At 37.1% G+C, this 21,305-nt stretch overlaps 1 protein-coding gene and 1 pseudogene across 7 annotated transcripts in view; one reads left to right on the top strand and one right to left on the bottom strand.

Moving 5' to 3' along the window:
• Window positions 1–929: 929 nt before the first annotated feature.
• The window catches only part of LOC101965498 (IST1 homolog), a 26,474-nt gene continuing 6,098 nt past the window's right edge, over window positions 930–21,305 (bottom strand). For 6 of the 7 annotated variants that reach the window (XM_013365672.4, XM_078032623.1, XM_013365677.4 and 3 more), the window contains 7 exons: window positions 19,673–19,853; window positions 15,890–15,977; window positions 15,105–15,188; window positions 13,648–13,758; window positions 7,821–8,009; window positions 3,667–3,712; window positions 930–1,764 (listed from right to left, as the gene is read on the bottom strand). In XM_013365672.4, coding sequence (XP_013221126.1) covers window positions 1,574–1,764; window positions 3,667–3,712; window positions 7,821–8,009; window positions 13,648–13,758; window positions 15,105–15,188; window positions 15,890–15,977; window positions 19,673–19,853 — 890 coding nt within the window. In that variant the 3' untranslated portion in view covers window positions 930–1,573. The remainder of the gene's footprint in view (window positions 1,765–3,666; window positions 3,713–7,820; window positions 8,010–13,647; window positions 13,759–15,104; window positions 15,189–15,889; window positions 15,978–19,672; window positions 19,854–21,305) is intronic. The other variant, XM_040279943.2, reaches the window with a different exon arrangement.
• Window positions 16,390–16,981, top strand: LOC110597154 (E3 ubiquitin-protein ligase TRIM13-like; annotated as a pseudogene).

Genomic DNA, 21,305 nt, shown 5'->3' with positions numbered 1-21,305 from the left:
CCCGGGCCGCACGCATGCCAGGTGAGCGCGCTACCGCTTGAGCCACATCCCCAGCCTGAGCCACATCCCCAGCCCATGTGTAACTAATTAAAACAAATTTAAAAATTAATTTTAAAAAAGGGCTGGGGATGTGGCTCAGTGGGTAAGGTCCCATAGGTTTAATACTCAATACCCACCCCCCATACCATACCAATTGTACCATACCAAATGGCAGATAATCAAAGAGAAATTCGCAACATAAACCTCCTCCCTGTATCTTTTTTATATTTTCTTTTTAATTACCAAATCCCTCACCCATGCAACCCAAAATTAAAAAGAATTGCCCCAATTTATGCCATAATTATCATTAACTTGGAATCTTTGGTTTCTGTGGCTTGTGCTTAAAATTTAGAAAGGCTTACTCCCCAACTTCTAAGACATAACCTCAAATTTCAGATAAGTTACACACATTCATAATGGGGACCATTAGGCTACCAATAAAAATAAAATTATAGCTCTAACTTTATAATCATGGTATAGCAGATTTTTCTAAACAATGTAACTAAAATAAGCTTGTAAAAATTGTGTATACATACAGAAAAATTTGAAAAACAAAATTAAAATATAAAAATGGTTATCTTTGGATGATGGGACTATAGAGGATTTTAATTTTGTTTTATTTTTGCAATCAAAAAGAAAAGTTAAGTTGGACTTGTTTTCTCAGATTCTTCTTTATCTAGTCTCATAAAATCACCAAGATTTAGTCTATTAGACCACAACAAATAATAGAAACTGGATAGGAACCTAAAATTTATTGATCACCTATTAAGACTTTTATATGCACTATTTCTTTAATCCTTATTATTGTCCCCATTTTACAGATGAGAAAAAGAAGCGGCTAGTAAGTGGCAGAGTCTACATTTGAGTCCAGACATACAGGATTCCACTGATTTTCTGGAAACACTTATTTTATTATATATGTACATTCATTCTTCCAAATACTTATTTGTTTTGTTGACTCTTTGGATTTGTTCAGGGTTTGGGTTGGGTTTTTTTGTTTGTTTGTTTGTTTGTTTTTGCAGTACTGGGATCAAATCCAGATCCTCACACATGATAAGCAAACACTCTGCCACTTAGCTATCTTCCCAGCCCCGCAAAACTCATTTATTAAAAGATCTTTTCCTCTAGCTTTTGAGTTCTTTCATATAAATTTGACAGGAGGCACCATTTGCTAAAAGTCATATAGGTAGTATGCAATGGGATTTAAAATTCACACCATTCTGCCTACCTGAAAAAAAAAAGAGATAATTATGGGATAATTAAAGATCCAGAGGAAAATTTATTGACCTCAATTAATAATATTCTGTAGGTCAAGAATCTTCATCTAAGTATTTCAAATTTGAGGGGACAGAAATAATTACAAGTGTGTACACAGACACATTTACACATTATTACAGTAGGCAGAGATATATAGAATTTAAGAAATGGAAGGAATTGTGAACGAGAAAGCTTCAGACCCACACAGAGATGGCTATGCTAAAATTCACACCCAGTCCTGATTCCCAGGCAAATGCTCAATTCAAGGTCCAAGAAATTAATTCATTTTCTTCAGCATTTCAAGTCTCCGGTTAAGGTCTTCCAAGTCAACCTCTTCGGAATCATAAGGGTCGATGGATGGGCTTGCTTGAGGTTTTACATCAGGCAAATTAGACAGCATAAAGTTATGGAAACCAATCTTGGTTCTTGATTCTGGCTTTGAAGAAGTTTGGGGGCTGAGTCCTGGACCTATGTATTTCAATATATGTAATTAAAAGTCATAACAAGGCAGTCCTCCAGAAAAAAATCCCAGCCTCAAAGAAAGAGGCTACTATTGCATTGTGAAGAAATTAAGAATATACTCTTTCAAAATATGCTGAATTGGTCTATTGATTATTTCAAGTTGAAATCACATGTAGCTTCAAAGAGGACTATTTGGCCCATCTTTTCCTACACGCAGCAAGTCATAAAGATTTTCTTGGATGTCCTTCCCAGTCCAAGCCACTAGACTCTGGTAACTGGGGCTTAGTGAACCTCAATAAATGCCTCTAAGTAACCCTTCCTTACCTTCCACTAGCTTTTATTTCCCACCCCATATACCTCTTAGTAATATCCCTAGAATTTACTACTCTCATCCAAAGATCCATTTATCCTGTCATTCCTGCAAATTTATTTTCTAAAAAAAGTATATAAGCATTATGCCTTGGCATAATTGAACTTTACTCTCTAATGTGCAAAAGTAATAAATCTTGGGGCTGAAGTTGTAGCTCAGTGGAAGAGCTCTTGCCTAGCATGCGTGAGGCACTGGGTTTGATCCTCAGCACCACTTAAAAATAAATAAAGGCTTTGTGTCAATATACAATTAAAAATTATAAACAAATAATTCTTGTTGCTTTTATCTTATTAATCAGATCTTATGCTAATTCAGTTTCTAGACCCAGCCCAAAAACCCATTTAAGAACCTAGGGTTGGGAGAGGGGATCACTCCCTCCCCTACAATGGCTTTTAAGAATGCAGCATATGCTATGACTGGAAAACTTAACAATTCTCCCTTCATGCAACAGGTGGTATTGTTTATCATTTGCTGGCAATCTTCTTTAAGGTTCACTGGAGCTTTTAACAAAGGCACAATTTTCAAAATATGTAACAGGACGATCTCTTATAATATTGATTCTTTGTGTTAAAGACTCCCGAAATCTGATGAAAGCAATGAATCCTTTCCCTTACATATCCAAAATTGTGCCTCTCACTTAGTGGACTCTATACCAAGAACCCCTGGTTTAATGCAAACAAAGTTATTCACATTAGAGGCCTTGCCACAGGAACTCTGTATACTTGCATTAGACCAAGTTCCCAGAAGTGAGGCCTCTAATGGGAGTAGTTTTATTTTCCTACTAACTTTTAGCTGCTAATTTTTTGGGGGGATGGACACCAGGAATTGAACCCAGGGTCACTTGATCACTGAGCCACATTTCCAGTCCCATTTTGTATTTTATTTAGAGAAAGGGTCTCACTGAGTTGCTTATTGCCTCGTCGTTATTAAAGCTGGCTTTGAACACACAGTCTTCCTGTCTCAGCCTCCCAAGCTGCTGGGATTATAGGCATGCAGCAACATGCCTGGTTTAGCTACTAATTTTTAAGTCTGAACATTGGAAGGTCTATACCTCCTAAATTGTATCATGGATTTCAAAACACTATCCACATCCATGATGAAAACTGTTAGCTACTATAAAGGAACAACTGTACCCCTGGTAAGTCACTAATATACTTCTCTCACCAGTGTAGACATAGTCTTTTTTTAAAAAATATTTATTTTTTTTTTAGCTTTTTAGGTGGACACAATATCTTTATTTTGTTTTTATGTGGTGCTGAGAATCGAACCCAGTGCCTCACGCATGCTAGGCGAACGAGCTAACACTGAGCCACATCCCCAGCCCCCATAGTCTTATAATAATTGAAATAGGGGCTGGGGTTTGGCTCTGTGGAAGAGCACTTCCCTAGCATGTGTGAGGAACTGGGTTCAATTCTCAGCACCACATATAAATAAATAAATGTCCATTGAAGACTAAAAAGTTATTTAAAAATAATTTTTCAAATATCTTCAGTGAATAGCAAGCAACTCCAACTTCCGCCAGCATTTTCTCTACTTACTAGGAACCAGTGAGGGAAGCAAATCATTCTTCTTATAGTCATCATTCTGAAAGAAAAAAAATCACTAGGAAGTGAATAGTTTGAGTTACAAATGCATATATTTTTCACACAGCAAATCTTCAATAAGTATTTCTTAAAATTAACTTGAAATTAACTAGTACAATCAAGCTTCCTTCTTGTTTAGGGTAAAAATTTTTTTCTCTTAATTAAAAAAAATAATTTATTGTCAACAAAGGTGATATATACAACAGGAAAAGAGGTGAAAGAGAGAGTGGAGGTGAATGGAGCCCCTCTGCAGGGATGGAGTGGGAAGAGGTAATGGAGGCCTCCTAGTGTAGAATCCTAAACAAGTGGGGGAGGAGAGGTGTCCCCTGAGGTAGTGGGACTCAGTTCAAACCCCCTGATGACCACCTCTGTGTAAGGCACTGTGCCAGGGGAGAATGGTGGGGAGCCAAGAGAGTGCGGGAGGAGGTGCAGGGGACAGAGGTGTGGGTCAGTAAAGGACTAGGGTAAGTGTTCTCCACTGGCCCAATGTCCTACCACATGACAGCCTCGGCCACCCTCTACCTGGGATCGGGCCTCAGACCCAGCCAGGGGCAGGCATCCTCCAGTGCTCTGAAGCAAGAGTGGATAGGCACTGCCCTACCCCTCCCTCCTGCCCTGGCACATGGTTTTAAAACTCTGGGTGGCTGAGCTAGGGTAAAATTTTTTTTAATATATTGTTTAATTGTCAATGGATCTTTATTTTATTTATATGTGGTGCTGAGAATCGAACCCAGTGCCTCACGCATGCTAGGCAAGCGCTCTACCACTGAGCCACTAGGGTAAAATTTTATCCCAGCCCTAGGGTAAAATTTTTTAATACCTATGGGCAGAAAGTCTTACGAATGACTACGGGGTTTGCTTTTTCTGTCACCTGTGACCTTTTATAAGACCCAAGAAAATCTTTTATCTCTGTGCCTGAACATGCTATTTGTAAAAATTATTTAGTTTAATAAAATCAGAGAACTCTTCTTCCAAAAATAAATGGTGAGATAAAAAAAAGGAAGAATAGGAAGAAGGGTTATAGATTAAAGATTTAAAATATATATCAACCAAATACAATGTGTAGATCTTTTTGGATCTTAATTTGAATAAAATAAATGCACAAATTGTACTTGTGAGAGAGACTTAATATAGATTGAGCCTTGTATGATATTAAGGAGTTATTTTCATTATACTGAACATAATGACACTGTTTTTTTTAAGAGAGAGAGAGAGAGAGAGAGAGAGAGAGAGAGAGAGAGAGAGAGAGAAAGAGAGAGAGTTTTGTAATATTTATTTTTTAGCTTTCGGCGGACACAACATCTTTGTTTATATGTGGTGCTGAGGATTGAACCCGGGCTGCATGCATGCCAGGCGAGCGCACTACCGCTTGAGCCACATCCCCAGCCCAATGACACTGTTTTATATTATAAAAACAAAGAATATGTGTTAGAGCTACATATAGTCACGTTCACATGACAATGCTTCAGTCAAGAACTGACCACAACATTGTAGTACAAGGCATTACTCACATGTATGTGGTATAAACAAATCTCCTGCACTGATACTTATATAAAAGTACAGCATATACAATATGTACAGCACATAATACTTGATAATGAGTATAAATGACTATGTTATTAATTTACATATTTACTATACTGTATTTTTGTTATTTAAGTTCAGTATAAAACAATATTCTAAGCTACGCTGGCAGCAGCCTCATATATCTTGAGTTTATTTATTTATTCTAATTTATTATACATGACAACAGAATGCATTTCAATTCATAGTACACAGACAGAGCACATTTTCATGTCTCTGGTTGTACACAAAGTAGAATCACACCATTTGTGTCTTCATACATGTACTTGGGGCAATGATGTCCATCTTATTTCACCTTCTTTCCTACCCCCTACTTCCTCCCTTCCTCTCCCTCCCTTTTGTCCTATCTAAAGTTCCTCCATTCCTCCCATGCTCCCCCATCCCCATTATGGATCAGCATCCTCATATCAGAGAAAACATTCAGCATTTGTTTTTTTGGGATTGGCTTACTTCACTTAGCATAATATTCTCCAACTCCATCAATTTACCTGCAAATGCCATGATTTTATTCTCTTTTAATGCTGAGTAATATTTCATTGTGTATATATACCTCAGTTTCTTTATCCATTCATCTACTAAGGGCATCTAGGTTGGTTCCACAATTTAGCTATTATGAATTGTGCTGCTATAAACATTAATGTGACATCATTACTATAGTATGCTGTTTTTAAGTCCTTTGGGTATAAACTAAGGAGTGGGATAACTAGGTCAAATCTTGGTTTCATTTCAAGTTTTCCAAGGAATCTACTGAATCAAGAGGTCATGTCAAGGGCTGTGATTGTACCTTACTGGTACAGCGCTTGCCTCGCACGTGTGAGGCACTGAGTTGGATCCTGAGCACCACATAAAGATAAATAAATAAAGGTATTGTGTCTATCTACAACTAAAAAATTATTTTTAAAAAGAAGGCCATGTCAAAAGGCAGGGAATGATATTGGCCAAATTACATTGCTATATTGTATGTACATATGTAATATGTAACAACAAATCCCATCATTATGTACAACTATAATGCACCAATAAAAATGTAGAAAAACATTTTTTAAATTAAAAAAAGAGGCCATGTTAAGTTATTGGCCTAAACCACCTAGGTTTCTGTAGCTACACTCCTTGATGTTTGCACAACAATGAAATTGCCTAATGACATTTTTCAGAATGCATCCTGTCATTAAGCAACACATGACTATACCAAAATAACTACAGTTGAAATTTTATAATGTCTGAGATTTATAATGTCTGTCTCTTCTCCCATCCTTCTCTAAACAATGTTAGAAAAAGACAAAGGGACAAAATAAGACAAACAGAATGTCAAGAATGGTTGAAAATGAATGATGGTTACATGGCAATTGACTATATTATTCAAATTTTATATATACTTAAAATTGTCCATAATAAAGTTTGTTTATTTTTAAATCAGAGGATATGTATTCCAAGAATAGAAGAAAAAAATACACAAGGTGTAGTTTAGACAAATACTTTTAACAAGGAAAATCAGAGTTAGTTTATGTCTAAAATATAAAATCTTAGAGAAAGAACTTTGGAGTAAAAAATGCCTATAAGGGCCAGCACTGAGGTGCATGCTCAAGAGGCTGAGACAGGAGGATGGTGAGTTCAAAGCCAGCCTCAGCAATGATGAGGTGCTAAGCAACTCAATGAGACCCTGTCTCTAAATAAAATACAAAATAGGGCTGGGTATATGGCTCCACTGAGCGTCCCTGAGTTCAATCTCTGGTATTCAAAAAAAAAAAGACTACAAGGTGAAAAAGAATAAAAGCATTTTTCTTTACATACTGCTGAATGAATAAAGAATAAAGAAAAGTAATGTCTATGGTTCTTTCATTTTTACCTATTTGATCTCTCCAGATTTACGTATGCAAAGTTGTTGTTTAAATTCACTATAAAACAATATTCTATGTTATGCTGGCAACAGTCTCATATATCTTGAGTTTATTGCATCTCTTTTTTAAATTTATTTATTTATACATGACAACAGAATGCATTTCAATTCATAGTACACATATAGAACACTTTTTAAAATTATTTTCAACATGAAAGTAAATTGGTTTCACTATATATGAATTGAATATATCTAATCTGACCTGAGTTTAAATCACTGTACATGAAGGATTTTCAAATGTGTTCAGCTTGTAAGAATGTTCTTTTCAGGGTAGCTGGGGCTGTACTCAGTGGTAGAGCACTTGCCTAGCATGTGTGAGGCACTGGGTTTGAGCCTCAGCACCACATAAAAATAAATAAATAAAATAAAGATATTGTGACCATTCACAACTAAAATAAATAAATAAAATGTTCTTTTCAGTGTATATTTGGTATCATCCAGAGGTTGATAAGAGACAATAGCTTTCTTTACTCATGACTTCAGAATAAAAACACACCAACATCAACTAAATGATTGTAAATACCTCCCTGGCCTTAAGATCATTTTGTTCTCCAAAAGGCCCAGCTAGAAGTATAGTTTAACACTCATGCAGTCCCATTTCAATTTCAGTTTCCCTATCTGTACTGACCTGTCTTTCAGGAGGAAAGGACGGGAAACAAGGGCCTGGGGATGGCACATGTAGGGGCCCTGGTGCAGATATCGGCAAAGCCCCAGGTGGATCACCTGCTCTCACTGCAGTGCTATCTCCTCTGCCAAGGGCATCTTTCTTGACATCCTCTGTAAATCCAACACAGACCAGGTCCGCTGGGGCTTCAGCCTTAGACAAGAGGATAAGAATCCCATCAGGTTTGCAATTTATTATACACTTATTTATTTGCATACTTATTACATATTAAACACTCTTGGAAGTACTGGGAAGAAGTAATGCACAATGCAACAATGTTCCAGCCTTTATGAAGCTTATAGTCTAGTCAGTGACAGTTAAAAGAAAACTTAAGTTTTTCTGGTCGACTGTCTTCTTTTTTTTTAATTTTTATTTTTTATTTTATTTATTCTAATTTGTTACATTTGACAGCAGAATGTAATTAACTGTCTTCTTCTTTCTTCCAATGACTTTGAGTACCAAAGAGGTCAGGCACTGTGGTACACCAATTAAGAGTAATATGCAGGGCTGGGGCTGTAGCTCAGTGGCAGGGCACTTGTTAGGCACTGGGTTTGATCCTTAGCCCCACATAAAAATAAACAAATAAAATAAAGGCTTTTGTCCATTTTTTTAAAAAATTAATAAGAGTAATATGTAGGTCTGGCGTTGTGACTCAGTGGCAGAGCACATGCCTAGTACGTGTGAGGCACTGGGTTCAATCTTCAGCACCATAAAAATAAATAAATAAAATAAAGGTATTGTGTCCGTCTGCAACTAAAAATATTTTTCAAAGAAGAGTAATAAGTAAATATGTATAGATATGTCTAAATAAAGTTTATTAAACTTGAGCAATGATAAACTCTGGATTTACTAGTTCACTTGACAAAGTCTCTTGACCACCTAATATAAGCCAGCAATAGTTGCTGGGGATGCAACAGTGAACAAAACAGACAAAAGTGCCCATCCTCAGAGAGGTGACTTTCTAGCTGGGGAGACAGATAACAAACAAGATCATTAAGTGAGTTACACAGTATGTCAGATAAGAAACAAGTGCACTAGAGAAAAAATATAGAGAACTACAGAGGGAAGAGTTTGAGATTTTAGAAAATGTAGCTAGGAAGGATCTCACAGAGAAGAGAACATTTAAATACAGACTTGAAGCAAGTAGGGAGGGACCAGGTAGATATATAAAAAAAACAGAGTACTGGAAGGGAGTACAAAGGTCCTGAGGTGGGAAAGTACCTTGTGTGTTTGAAGAAGTGTAAGGAAGGAGGCCAGTGTGGCTGAGGCAGAGTAAACAAAGGAAGAGTAGAGAAAATGAGGCCAGAGAGACAAGAGACAGGAGGTGTACATAGCCTTGTCAGTCACGAGAAAGACATTCCATATTATCTTAAGTGAAATAAAAATCCACTGGAGGGCTTCAAAGGCAAAGGAGTGACCTGATCTGACTTAGATATAAAGATCTTTGATGCCATATTAAGTATCAATTAATGGGGGATCAACGGTAGAAGCAGGAAACGCAGTTAAGTGACTTATTGTAATAATCTAAATAGGAGGAGATGATTGCTGATTAGACCAGAATATTGGCAGTGGAAATGGTGAGAAGCGGTAACATTCTGAATATTGCTTGGAGGTGGGGGTTTAGAAAAAGAAGAGACAAGAAAAATATCAAGCTTTTTGTCCCAGCATAGAATTACTATTAACTGTAGAATGAGTAGGGTGGTAGAGGGATGAGAGTCCTTTTGGACATGTTCAGTCTGAGATGCTTCTGAAACATCCAAGTGTTTCAGATATTAAAACCGCAGGTGGATGGATATATGAACTGGAATTCATACGAGCCTAGAAGTCTTGGCTAATGGTATGTAGAAATTCCCACCATAAAGAGATATAGGGGCTAGGGATTGTGGCTCAGCGATAGAGTGCTCACCTTGCACATGCGAAATCCTGGGTTTGATCCTCAGCACCACATAAAAATAAATAAGTGAAATAAAGTTATTGTGTCCAACTACAACTAAAAAATAAATATTAAAAAAAAGAGATGCAGATTGAGGGGCTGGGGCTGTAGCTCAGTGGTAGAGCACAGCTTGTGCTTGAACCCATTGCCTAGCTTGTATGAGGCAATGGGTTCCATCCTTAGCACCACATAAAAATCAACAAATAAAATACAGGCATGCTGTCCAAACAACTACCAAAAAAATTTTTTTAAAGAGATGCAGATTGAGCATCCCTAATCCAAAAAACCCCAAACCAAAACATTCTAAGTACCAACATGATACCATAAGTGGAAAATTCCACACCTTACCTCACTTGATGGGTCACAGTCAAAACACAGGCACACTAAATATATTGTATAAAATTACACTCAAGGGTTGGGGTTATGGCTCAATGGTAGAGCTCTCACCTAGCACATGCAAGGCCCTGGGTTTGATCCTCAGCACTACATAAAAATAAATAAGTAAAATAAAAAGTTATAAAAATATTGCATACTCTTTAAAAATAAAATAAAATTATATTCAAGCTATGTGTATAAGGTTTACATAAAATATAAATGAATTTCATGTTAGACTTGGGCCCCATTCTTAAAATATCTAATTAGGTACATGAAAATATTCCAAAACCCCAAACATCTGAAATGTGAAATATTTATGGTCCCAGTGATTCAAATAAAAGATCCTCAATCTCTATTGAAAACCACAAGGTTGGATGAAATCCTCTCTGGTGATTTTTTTTTTTTTTTTTTTGGGAGGGTACTAGAACTTTAACCCAAGGATGCTTAACTACTGACCAATATCATCAGCCCTTTTTTATATTTTATTTTGAGACAGGGTTTCACTAAGTTGCTTAGGACTTCACTAAATTGCTGAGGCTGGCTTTGAACTTGTGATTCTCTTGCCTCAGTCTCCCAAGATGCTGGAATTACAGGAGTTCAGACTCTAGTGACATTTCATGTGGCTTTTGTTTCTTCAAAGTCTCTCTCTTTGTTTAAATTTTTACAACATGCCACTTTTCAACAATAATTCTTTGGACAAGAAAGAGAAAAAATAAAGAAGAGTTAAAGAGTTCCTATCAGCAGCAAAGCATCAGAAAAGATAAATATGCCCCTTAGTCACAATGTGCCACATTCCACATTAGCAATTTGAAGGCAGTGCAGTGGTAACACAGAGGATAGACCAGACCCCTTTGTTGCTTCATGTCCTCACTAGCATAAGTTTGGCACCTGAGTATGAGACCATCTTTTTATAAAATCACAGGACACCACCTAAACAATCACTGGAAGCATTGGGAGAAATCCCTCTTAAGACAGTTCATGACCATCTTAGGGAGGATAGTCTACCCTCCATAACAATGATATTATACAAGGCAAAACTTGAAAATCAGATGGGATAGAGCATGCCTGTAATCTCAGCACTTGGGAGGTCCCCTTGAGCCCAGGAGTTTGAGACCATCCTGGATATCACAGACTCCATCTCAAAAAAAAAAAAAAAAAAGAACAAAAACAACTAACTTGATTATATTTATTATGTGCTAGGTTTTACATTCCATTTAACTTCTTTATTTGTATGGGCCCATTTAATCACTTCAACAAATTTATGAGATGGGAACTATTATTATCCTCCTTTCTATAGTCCAAAGAACTGAGTCTTTGAAAGTTGCCTGAGGTCTCATGGTTAATAGATAGTGGACCTAGGATGTGAAAATGGCACATTTCACTACTGAAATAACACTCTTAAGACTACATGATACTGCTGTGTTCCTTTGCATCTTGTAGCCTTTATTCCAGGAACTTTTTATTAAAATGTAAAATATGAGCCCAGCATTGTGGAACTCACCTGTAATTCTAGCGATCCAGGAGGCTGAGGCAGGAGGATTGCAAGTTGGAGGCCAGCCTAAGCAATTTAGTGAGACTCTGTCTCAAAATAAAGGTTTTTTTTTTTTTAACGAATTGCAAAACTTTATTTTTAAAAATGCCTTCACTACAAATTTAAAAATCTAAAGAAATTACTTTTCTCCACCACAAGAATAGTACTTAAATGTGGACTGCAAAGAAAGTTCTTAATTTAAAACAATAATTTTTAAATAACCATAGGCATTTAGTCCAATCTCCAATAGGCACTGCAATTCTCAGGCAGCCAAAGTACCAGGATTGGTAAAGCAATCTCCCCATCCAGAATTTATAGCTTCATTCCTATACTTAAATGAGGAGGGATAAAATGAATATGATCCACTATCCCAATCTGTCACTCCTAGATGTGTCCCTGAAATTTTCACATGATGCAAACTTGAATATTTCTTTCCCATTGATATTTTGGATTCATGACTATTACTCCTTTTTATTTTTTTCCCCATAAGAGATTGTAAACTTTCTTTGAATATAGTATAATATGGTAAGCAACCAATGATATCTGTATTTACTGATTCATAAGTGTTTGAACTTTCAATGAGAATACCTGAGAATACCCATGGGCACACTTCAGCTTTGATCCCGTAAGAAGACAAAGGATAAAGGAACTCAAAGAAATCCAAGTCTTCCAGTTACAGTACAATCAGTTCCCAGATATAGGTCATATACCTAGAATTGCTGGTAGTTCAAATCAGGCCTTTGTTTAATTCTGACCTGCAGCCAGTATTCACTACAGGTTATAGCCACATCCTCAAAACTATGAATGGGGGCAGGGCTATAGCTCAGTGGCAGAGCACTTGCCTAGCATCTGTGAGGCACTGGGTTCAATCCTTAGCACTACATAAAAATAAACAAATAAAATAAAGACACTTTGTCCTTCTACAACTACAAAGAAAGAAACCATGAGTGAACACAAAAAGCATGGAGAGCCCCATTACCACACCAACAATCTTCAGCACTTCAGATCTCACTGTGAGGTTACCACACGAAACAGGAAATTCCAAATAAAAAGTTTTTAAAAAGGGGTTGTAGCTCAGTGGTACAACACCCCTGGGTTCAATCCCCAGTACCACCAAAAAGTAAAAACCACAAAATAAATGCAAAATATGTCCAGGACAAAGTTGTGATCTTAAGAACTAGGAAATGTTTGACATACTCCTTGATCTAACACCTTAAGTATCTTGATATTTGTTTTCTCTTCTGTTGTTAATAATATATATGGGTCTATTAGGAATGATATGTGGGCACAGAAAAAGTTCAAATTTTACCTGCTTTACAATTTTTCCAGTAACTCTGGAAACCACATCTCTATAAGTAGAAAAAACTCTTCTGAAGCACAATAAAAATCGCAACCTCAAATCTTTTCTCTTTCTGTCTGTCCCTGTTTCTGTCTCTGTCTCCTAGGCTCAGGATTAAGCCCAGGGTCTTGTACACTCCAGGCAAGCACGGTACCATTCAACTACATCCCCAGCCCCCATTTTTCCTTTTTTTTTTTTTTTATAATGGAGATTGAATCAGGGATGCTTTACATCTCCAGCCTTTTCTATTTTATATTTTGAGACAGGGTCTTGCTAAATTGCTTAGGGCCTTGCTAAGTTACTGACACTGGCTTTAAACTTGCTGTCTTCCTACCTCAGCCTCCCAAACTGCTGTTATTACAGGCATGTCCTACCATGCCCGGCTATTTTTCCCCTTTTTTAAAGAGAGAGAGAGAGAGAGAGAGAGAGAGAGAGAGAGAGAGAGAGAGAGAGAGAATTTTAGTATTTATTTTTTAGTTTTTTCGGTGGACACAACATTGTTGTTTGCACGTGGTGCTGAGGATCGAACCCGTGCTGCATGCATGCCAGGAGAGCGCTCTACCGCTGGAGCCACATCCCCAGCCTGTATTTTTCCCTTCTTGAAAGTACTCACCATAACGCTTGTCTTGGATGTATAGGGCACATTATAGTTCTTAGCAATTTCTACCAGGTACTGTTCCACTAGAACCTGGGGTAGAGTGTTCACATTTAATTTACACATTAGCTGCAAAATAAAAAGCACAACAGATTTACTTACACCCAAACTTATAAAATACAAAACAAAGAGATTAGGTGGTCTTTCAACTCCAAATCACTTTTTTCCCCATCTTTCTATTCTGTTGTCTAAGAGGTATAATTTTTTAAATTTTTTGTAGTTGTAGATGGACAGAATGTCTTTATTTTATTTGTTTATTTTTATGTAGTACTAAGGATTGAACCCAGTGCCTCATAGATACTAGGCAAGTGCTCTGCCACTGAGCCACAGTCCCAGCCCTAAGAGGTATATTTTTTAAGATGTATAATGTAGCCCCAAGAAGGGGTCCAACTTGTGAATGTATTATAGGACAGTGCTATCTTAGAGTTAAGGAATGTCAAACCAAACAAAGTTAAGAGGAAGAAAGTAAACCTAAGAAAAAAATATTTGAGCTGGGCGTGGTGGCACACATCTATAATCACAGCAACTTGGGAGGCTGAGGCAAGAGGATTACAAATTTAAAGCAAGCCTCAGCAACTTAGTGAGGTCCTAAGCAACTTAGAGAGACCTTGTTTCAAAATTAAAAAAAATAAAAAGGGTTGGTTTGTAGCTCAGTGATTAACTGTCCCTAAATTCAATCCCTGGTATCAAAAAAAAAAAAAATCAAGAATTCTGATTCTATGATAAGTATTTGAACTTTATTAGGGGTGATAAATGAATATATTTAACAACCAATAATAGACACTCTGAATAATGAAAATGTCCACCAGCCTGAAACAAATGTAGTGGCCAGATCTCTGTAATCCAGCTGAAATGTCAGTCTTTAATTACTTATATGTGATCATCTGCTTAAAAGTTGAAATTTCTAATTTTCATTAGCTTTCTTCCAATTGGTAGGCCAGTTACACATAGGAAAATGTATGCTTTCTTAAAAAAGAAATCAATTCATGTTTTTTGGTGTTAGCTTTTTTCTTTTTAAATAAAGATCTGATTTTAATTCTCTAGTCTTAAGGCTTACCCAAATTGTTCTGCCTCTAAAGCAAAATTCATTTGTCTACATCTTTTAATCTGCACAAAATTACATGTTTTTGAGTTTTCTCAATTTCCTTAGATTCCTGAGTTTATAAAAGTGTGTGTCTCTGACTGGGTGCAGTGGTACATGCTTGTAATCCCAGTGACTTAGGAGGCTAAATTAGAAGGATTCCAAATTCAAGACCAGCCTCCGTAACTTGGCGAGATCCTATCTCAAAATAAAAATAAAAAGGGCTGGGGATATGGTTCCATGGTTAAACACGTCTGGGTTCAATTCCCAGTAGCAATGAATAAATAAATAAATAAGACAATAGAAAAGTGTACATCTCTAGAAATGATACTACCTGAGAGTTGACAGTTCCAATTTCATTTGTTTGACAGAGTTGACCATACTTTTGGCTGTATTTTGCACACAGCTGATTAGATACCTGCAGAAAACCAATACCAAGAAAGAAAGGCAAAGCTCATGAAGTTATGGAAAATTTGCTTGAGATAAAGAACAATCTAAGAAAGCAAAAATCACTTCCATGTTACCTTTTGGAATTATGTTCTTTAAGCATCAAAACAACAATAACAAATGCTTTGTTTTTAAGTAGGCTGATAAATGTAAAAGTTAAAACCATTAATTCTAAACATTCATAAAGTATAACCCTCCTCCCCAAAAGAAACCTACTTTTTTTGTGTGTATGTGTGGATATCGGGGATTGAACTCAGGGGCTCTCAACTACTGTGCCACATCCCCAGCCCTATTTTGTATTTTGAGAGACAGGGTCTCACCAAGTTGCTTAGTGCCTTGCTTTTGCTCAGACTGGCTTTGAACTCGTGATCCTCCTGCCTCAGCCTCCCCAGCCACTGAGATTACAGGCATGCACCACCGTGCCCAGCAAGAAATCCACTTTTAAGTTAGTTTTGATTTACTTAAGGCCTGTATATTTTCTTCTACCATTCTACCATTCTTCAAGCATTTACTTTTCATTTAAAGATTAAGAAAAAAATCTTTTTTTTTTTTTTTGGTCATCCCTTAAGAGAAGAAAGGATTTTCCAAATAATCCCACAATTCAAACAAGTGACAACAGTGATACTCAAACCTATAATCATGACACAGGTAACTGAAACTGGTCAAACTTACTATTTTCAGCTCAGGTACTTCTGACTGCAGTCTAGGAGCTGCCCAGATTAGTGTAGATATGTATTCAGCCAGACCAGAATCTAGTTCCCTAAGGAAATCACAAAATTGTAAAACTCAGAGCTTCCTGTTTTCCTCTTTTTCCTACTTCTAATGTTCACAATATGATGGTAAATAAATTATTTTTTAAAACTAAAATTGGAATATAAACCTATATGTAAATATATATGTAAATACACACACAGGTATGTTTATACATAAAGTAACATATACATATACTTATGTAGATGAAAAGGAAAGATATCACAATTTTGTGTGTGTGTGTATGTGTGTGGCAGTGTTGGGGATTGTGCATGCTAGACAAGCACTCTACTACTGAGCTACATCCCCACACCAAGACATCACAATTCTTATCTCAAGATTTGGAGATAGCATGATTATTTTACCCTGAAAGGTAGTAACACTGCTGAATACACCTGCTAGTAGGGAACAAAGTGTATATAATGGAGCTGCTAGAAGTTGTTCCTATGTGCCCAATTTGCTATAGTGTATTTAATGATCCTCAAACGTTACAGAAATTACTTCACTTGCACAATTTATGCAAAATATGCTCAGAAGGTATCTTATAGGGGATTGTGCAGGATTTGTTGCAGAGACCATCTCCATTCAAATGTCCTGGTTTCTTAAAGAAACGTCAGCTATTGGAGTCAAGGTCTCTTGACTCTTGGGTTAATTACTCCTTGAAGGGTACTATGGAAAAATATAACAAGATCAAAATCTCTCCCAAAATGCTAGTGTGCAAAGGGCACGTGAGGTGGCCTTTCAACATTTTTTGCCTGACTAAGGGGCAGCTGATTTATGGTTGCTACTCCAGATGATCACACCAACCATGTTTCCCAATGATACCTGAGCTCAGGAAAGAGATGCCTTAGAGTCACTCTTTTCAGAGCTTTGAAACCTAACTTCAGAGAGAGTCTCTTTCCTACTTGCATACTTGCAAGAGAAAATCCCCATTGACTAAAAGATTCAGATAAAGTAAAGGAGTTTTTTTTGAAAAGTTACAACACTACTGGGCATGATAGCACATGCCCGTAGTCCCAGCAACTTGACAGGGGGAGGCAGGAGGATCATAAATTTGGGGATGGCCTCAGCAATTTAGCAAGACCCTGTCTCAAAATAAAAAATTAAAAGTGCTGGTAACGTAGCTCTGGAGTAAAGCACTCCTGGGTTCAATCCCAAGCACAGGGAAAAAAAAGATACAGTACCGAACACCCTGGATCAAAAGAAGAATGAAATCCCATTTGACTTTAAGATCATGAGATTATGAAACTTGCAATTATGCAAGCCTCTGACCCAGGGATGATCCACATGTCATCTTGCAAGAGCAACAAATGGCATTTAGAATTGCTGAGGCCTTTGGGGGGATTTTGTTTGTTTGTTTGTTTGTTTGTTCAGTTTTTTGGTGGTACTAGGTTTTGGATACTCTAGGCAAGTGCCCTACCATTGAGCTACATCCCAGACTTTTATTTTATGAAATAGGGTTCTCACTAAGTTGTAGAGCTGATCTCAAACTTGGAATCCTCAACTTCAGTGTCAGCCTCAGACTCCCAAAACAGCTGGGATTACAGTGTGTGCCACTATACCCAGATTCCAGCTCTTCTTAAATTTTATTTTGAGACAGGATCTCTCTAAATTGTCCTGGCTGTTCTTTGAACTTGGTAATCATCCTGCCTCAGCTTTCTGAGTCTCTGATTACAGACATGAGCTACTGAGCCCAGATTGCTAAGGCTTTTAAAGATGGGTCAGAGCGTATGATTTTCTGCAACAAATGTAGGAATTTAGGGAGAAAAACCAAAGCAAACCAAGATTTCACTCATATGAAATCTAAAAAAGTTGATCACATGAGAGTGGAAAGGTGGTTACCAGAGGCTGGGAAGAGTAAGAAGGAGGGAGGGTTGGGGAAAAGTGGACCAATGTGTACTAAGTGATAGTTAGATAGGAGTAAGAAGTTCTGACGTGGGGCTGGGGTTGCAGCTCAGTGGTAGAGTGCTTGCCTGATGTGTGTGAGGCACAGGGTTCAATTCTCAGCACCACATTAAAAAAATAAATAAGTAAAGGTATTGTGTTTATCTACAACAACAAAACAAATTAAAAAGAAGTTATGATGTGCTGCTGTACAGTAACTATAGATAACAATATGTACTGTATATTTCAAAAATCTAGAAGATAGAATTTTGAATGTTTTCACTCTAAAGAAATGGTAGGGCTGGGGTTGTGGCTCAGTGGTAGAGTGCTTGCCTAGCATGTGTGAGGCACTGGGTTTTATCCTTAGCACTACATATATAAATTAAATAAAGGTATTATGTTCATCTACAGCTAAAAATATTTAAAAAAAATAAATGGTAAGTGGCCAGGTGCAGTGACACATACCTGTAATTTCCCCTACTTAAGAGGCTAAGGCAGAAAGATCTTAAGTTTGAGGCTGATCTCAGAAATTTAGTGAGATCCTGTCTCAAAATAAAAAATAGGGTTGAGGTTATAGCTTAGTAGTGGAATGCCCCTGGGTAAAAAAGAATGAAAGCAAGAAATAATAACTGTTTGAAGTTATAGATATAGTTGTATATACTATCAAAACATCACAAAGTACCTCATAAATATGTACAATTTTTATACTTTCATAGATCGATTAGAAAATTAAAAGAACTTCTTTTTTAAACCCCTGGGAATTGAATTGAGGGCCTTGCACATGCTCGGCAAGCTCTCTATCACTCATGTATATCGCTAGTACTTCAATAAAGACCTTTGATACCCATCAGTAGAAGGACATAAAACTAATTGTATATAAATGTTCTTTGCCTTTTTTGTAACAATCCAGCTTCTAGACCACCTTGTTTTCTTAGATACTACTGTATTTCTTGACTGGTCTTTATTTAATGAATTTGTAAAATGGAAAGACCATCTTTCAAACTTCACTTCCTATCTTAACTAAAGCAGCCAACTTTGGAAAACAATCCGTTTTTACTGTGAACAGATGACAGATGGGTTTTTTCATTTTCAGTGAAAGATTTAAGAATTGTACATGAGTGCTACTGAACAATATGGCAGAATTTGTGTGCACATGTAAAATACTACAAAAGTTGTCTATGGAAAATGCTAAACAATTTTTAACTGAAATTGGAATATAACCATATATATATACATACACGTATGTTTATATGCACAGTTACTCAGAGATACTTATATAGACTGAAAGGAGATATACTAAAATTTTTATCTCCAGATTTAATGATTATGGATTTTTTTCTGATTATATATTTTCTGACTCTACCATAACTTTACATTATACCTTTACAGCTCAGAGGAAAAACATAACTATTTGTGTTTTTTTTTTTAATGGCTCTTTGGACTAAAATATTTTCTTCTCATCGAGCAGAGGTAGTTCTTCCTGTGAAAGTTAGAGACAACCAGGTGTGGTGGTGCACCTATAATCCCAGTGACTAGAAGGCTGAGGCAAAAGGATCACAAGTTCAAGGTCAGCCTCAACAATTTAACAAGACCCTGTCTCAAAATAAAACATAAAAAGGGCTGGGGATGTGGCTCAATGGTTAAGCACCCTGGGTTCAATCCCCAGTACAAAAAGAGAGAGAGAGAGAAACAGGACAGACAGACAGAGACAGAGAGAGTTCTTCAATGGTCCCAACAAGCTAGAATCCACACTCTCCCTTACCAAGTACAAGGAATGCCTTGTCATGTCACTCTTTTGAGTCTATGAAATGATGCACTCACTTTGTGGCCTGAATCAAGCTAAACCGAGCCAGTAGCAGGTCACAGTACAGTTCCAGAACTTCTAGGGCCTCCACAAGGTAGTCTTCCCGGATAATGTGCTCCACACGGATCCGGGCTCTCTCATCCTTCCCAGTGGCCATGTGGTCTGCAACCTCCTTCCTTGCTCTCTGAGTCTGTTCAACTGCAGCATGAAGCCATATAGAAAAATGAATGTGTGACAGGCGCAGTGGCGCACTCGTGTAATCCTAGGGCTCTGGGGGCTGAGACAGGAGAATTGCAAGTTCAAAGCAAGCCTCAGCAATGCAAGGCAGGCACTAAGCAACTGAGTGAGACCCTGTCTCTAAATAAAATACAAAATAGGGCTGGGGATATGGCTCAGTGGTCAAGTGCCCCTGAGTTCAATCCCCGATACAAAAAAAAAAAGTGTGGCTGGGGATGTCACTTAGTGGTAAAGTGTCTATCAGCATGTGAGAGGCCCTCGATTGATCCCTAGCACCACAAAGGGAAAAAAAAAAAAATGAATCTGTAAAAAGAATAAAAAAAAGAATTTTACACAATAGAGTAAAACAATGGTTTCATAAAAACAAATGCAGGTGGTAAATTATGTGTTTCAAACTAGATGTGGAGGGTCTTCAAAATCCCACTCCCAGATCAACAGCATTTGCATCACCTGGGAGCTTGTCAGAAATGCAAATTATTGGGCCCCACCCCAAAAATACTGACTCAAAACTCCAGAATTAGAGTTGTAATAAGCCCTCCATGGGATTCTGAAAACTGTTAAAAGGTTGAGAACCCCACTTTATGCTGTGACTTGATACGTGGCTTTTATTTTCTCCTCTTAGGTTACCTTTATTTTATAAAATATTCCAAAGTGAAAAATTATAATTTTTGTAATAAAAAGATTAGTTATTTTTAAAAGGAGAATGGGGGTTAGGAGTGTTGCTCAGTGGTAGAGCACTTACCTAACAACCCTCATCCCCAAATGCATGTGGTGTTTTACATTTGAAAATGTTTTCATATAAACATTTCTATTTGATCCCAGTAACACCTGTGTGAGATTTGCATTGTTATTTGAATTTTAAAGTTGAGAAAACTGAGACTCCAAGGGGTTACATGGCTTGCCCATGGTCAAGTGATTAGGAATAGTTAGTTCAACTGGAACTAAAGGCCAAATCTTCAGTGTGCAAATTGCTATGCTTTTTACATTATTCCACAGGATGAACAAGAGATTGTTTTGGAAAGGTAACAAATGTAACCTGTCCCAGGCCAATCTATTGGGGGCAATAAAGGCTTACTCACTATCTTGTGTTATCAACTGAAAACTGAGTTTCAAGAAAGCATTTCCACAAGCCAAGAAAATTTCCAAGTCTCCGAATTATATACTCTGTCTGCCATACCCTAAAGATGATGCTCACCATCAAATCATGATTACATAGAGTTGCTCTCACTGCAAAACATGTTGACATGAAACCACATTGAATCTGAAATAAACACAAAGCTCAGTGCTTGGAAAGGAAATAGCCAAGTCCAAAGTAGACAAATGTTTTCTTTAGACATCTCATGGGAAAAAATCATAACAGAATTGGACTTGTTTCCTACAAATGCTAAACTGATGTTAAACCAACTCTAATAC

Source organism: Ictidomys tridecemlineatus, chromosome 15 (genome assembly GCF_052094955.1).
Source record: "Ictidomys tridecemlineatus isolate mIctTri1 chromosome 15, mIctTri1.hap1, whole genome shotgun sequence".
Taxonomy (NCBI): Eukaryota; Metazoa; Chordata; class Mammalia; order Rodentia; family Sciuridae; genus Ictidomys; species Ictidomys tridecemlineatus.
The sequence above is the reverse complement of the archived record's forward strand: the minus strand, read 5'-3'. Positions and strand labels throughout refer to the sequence as shown.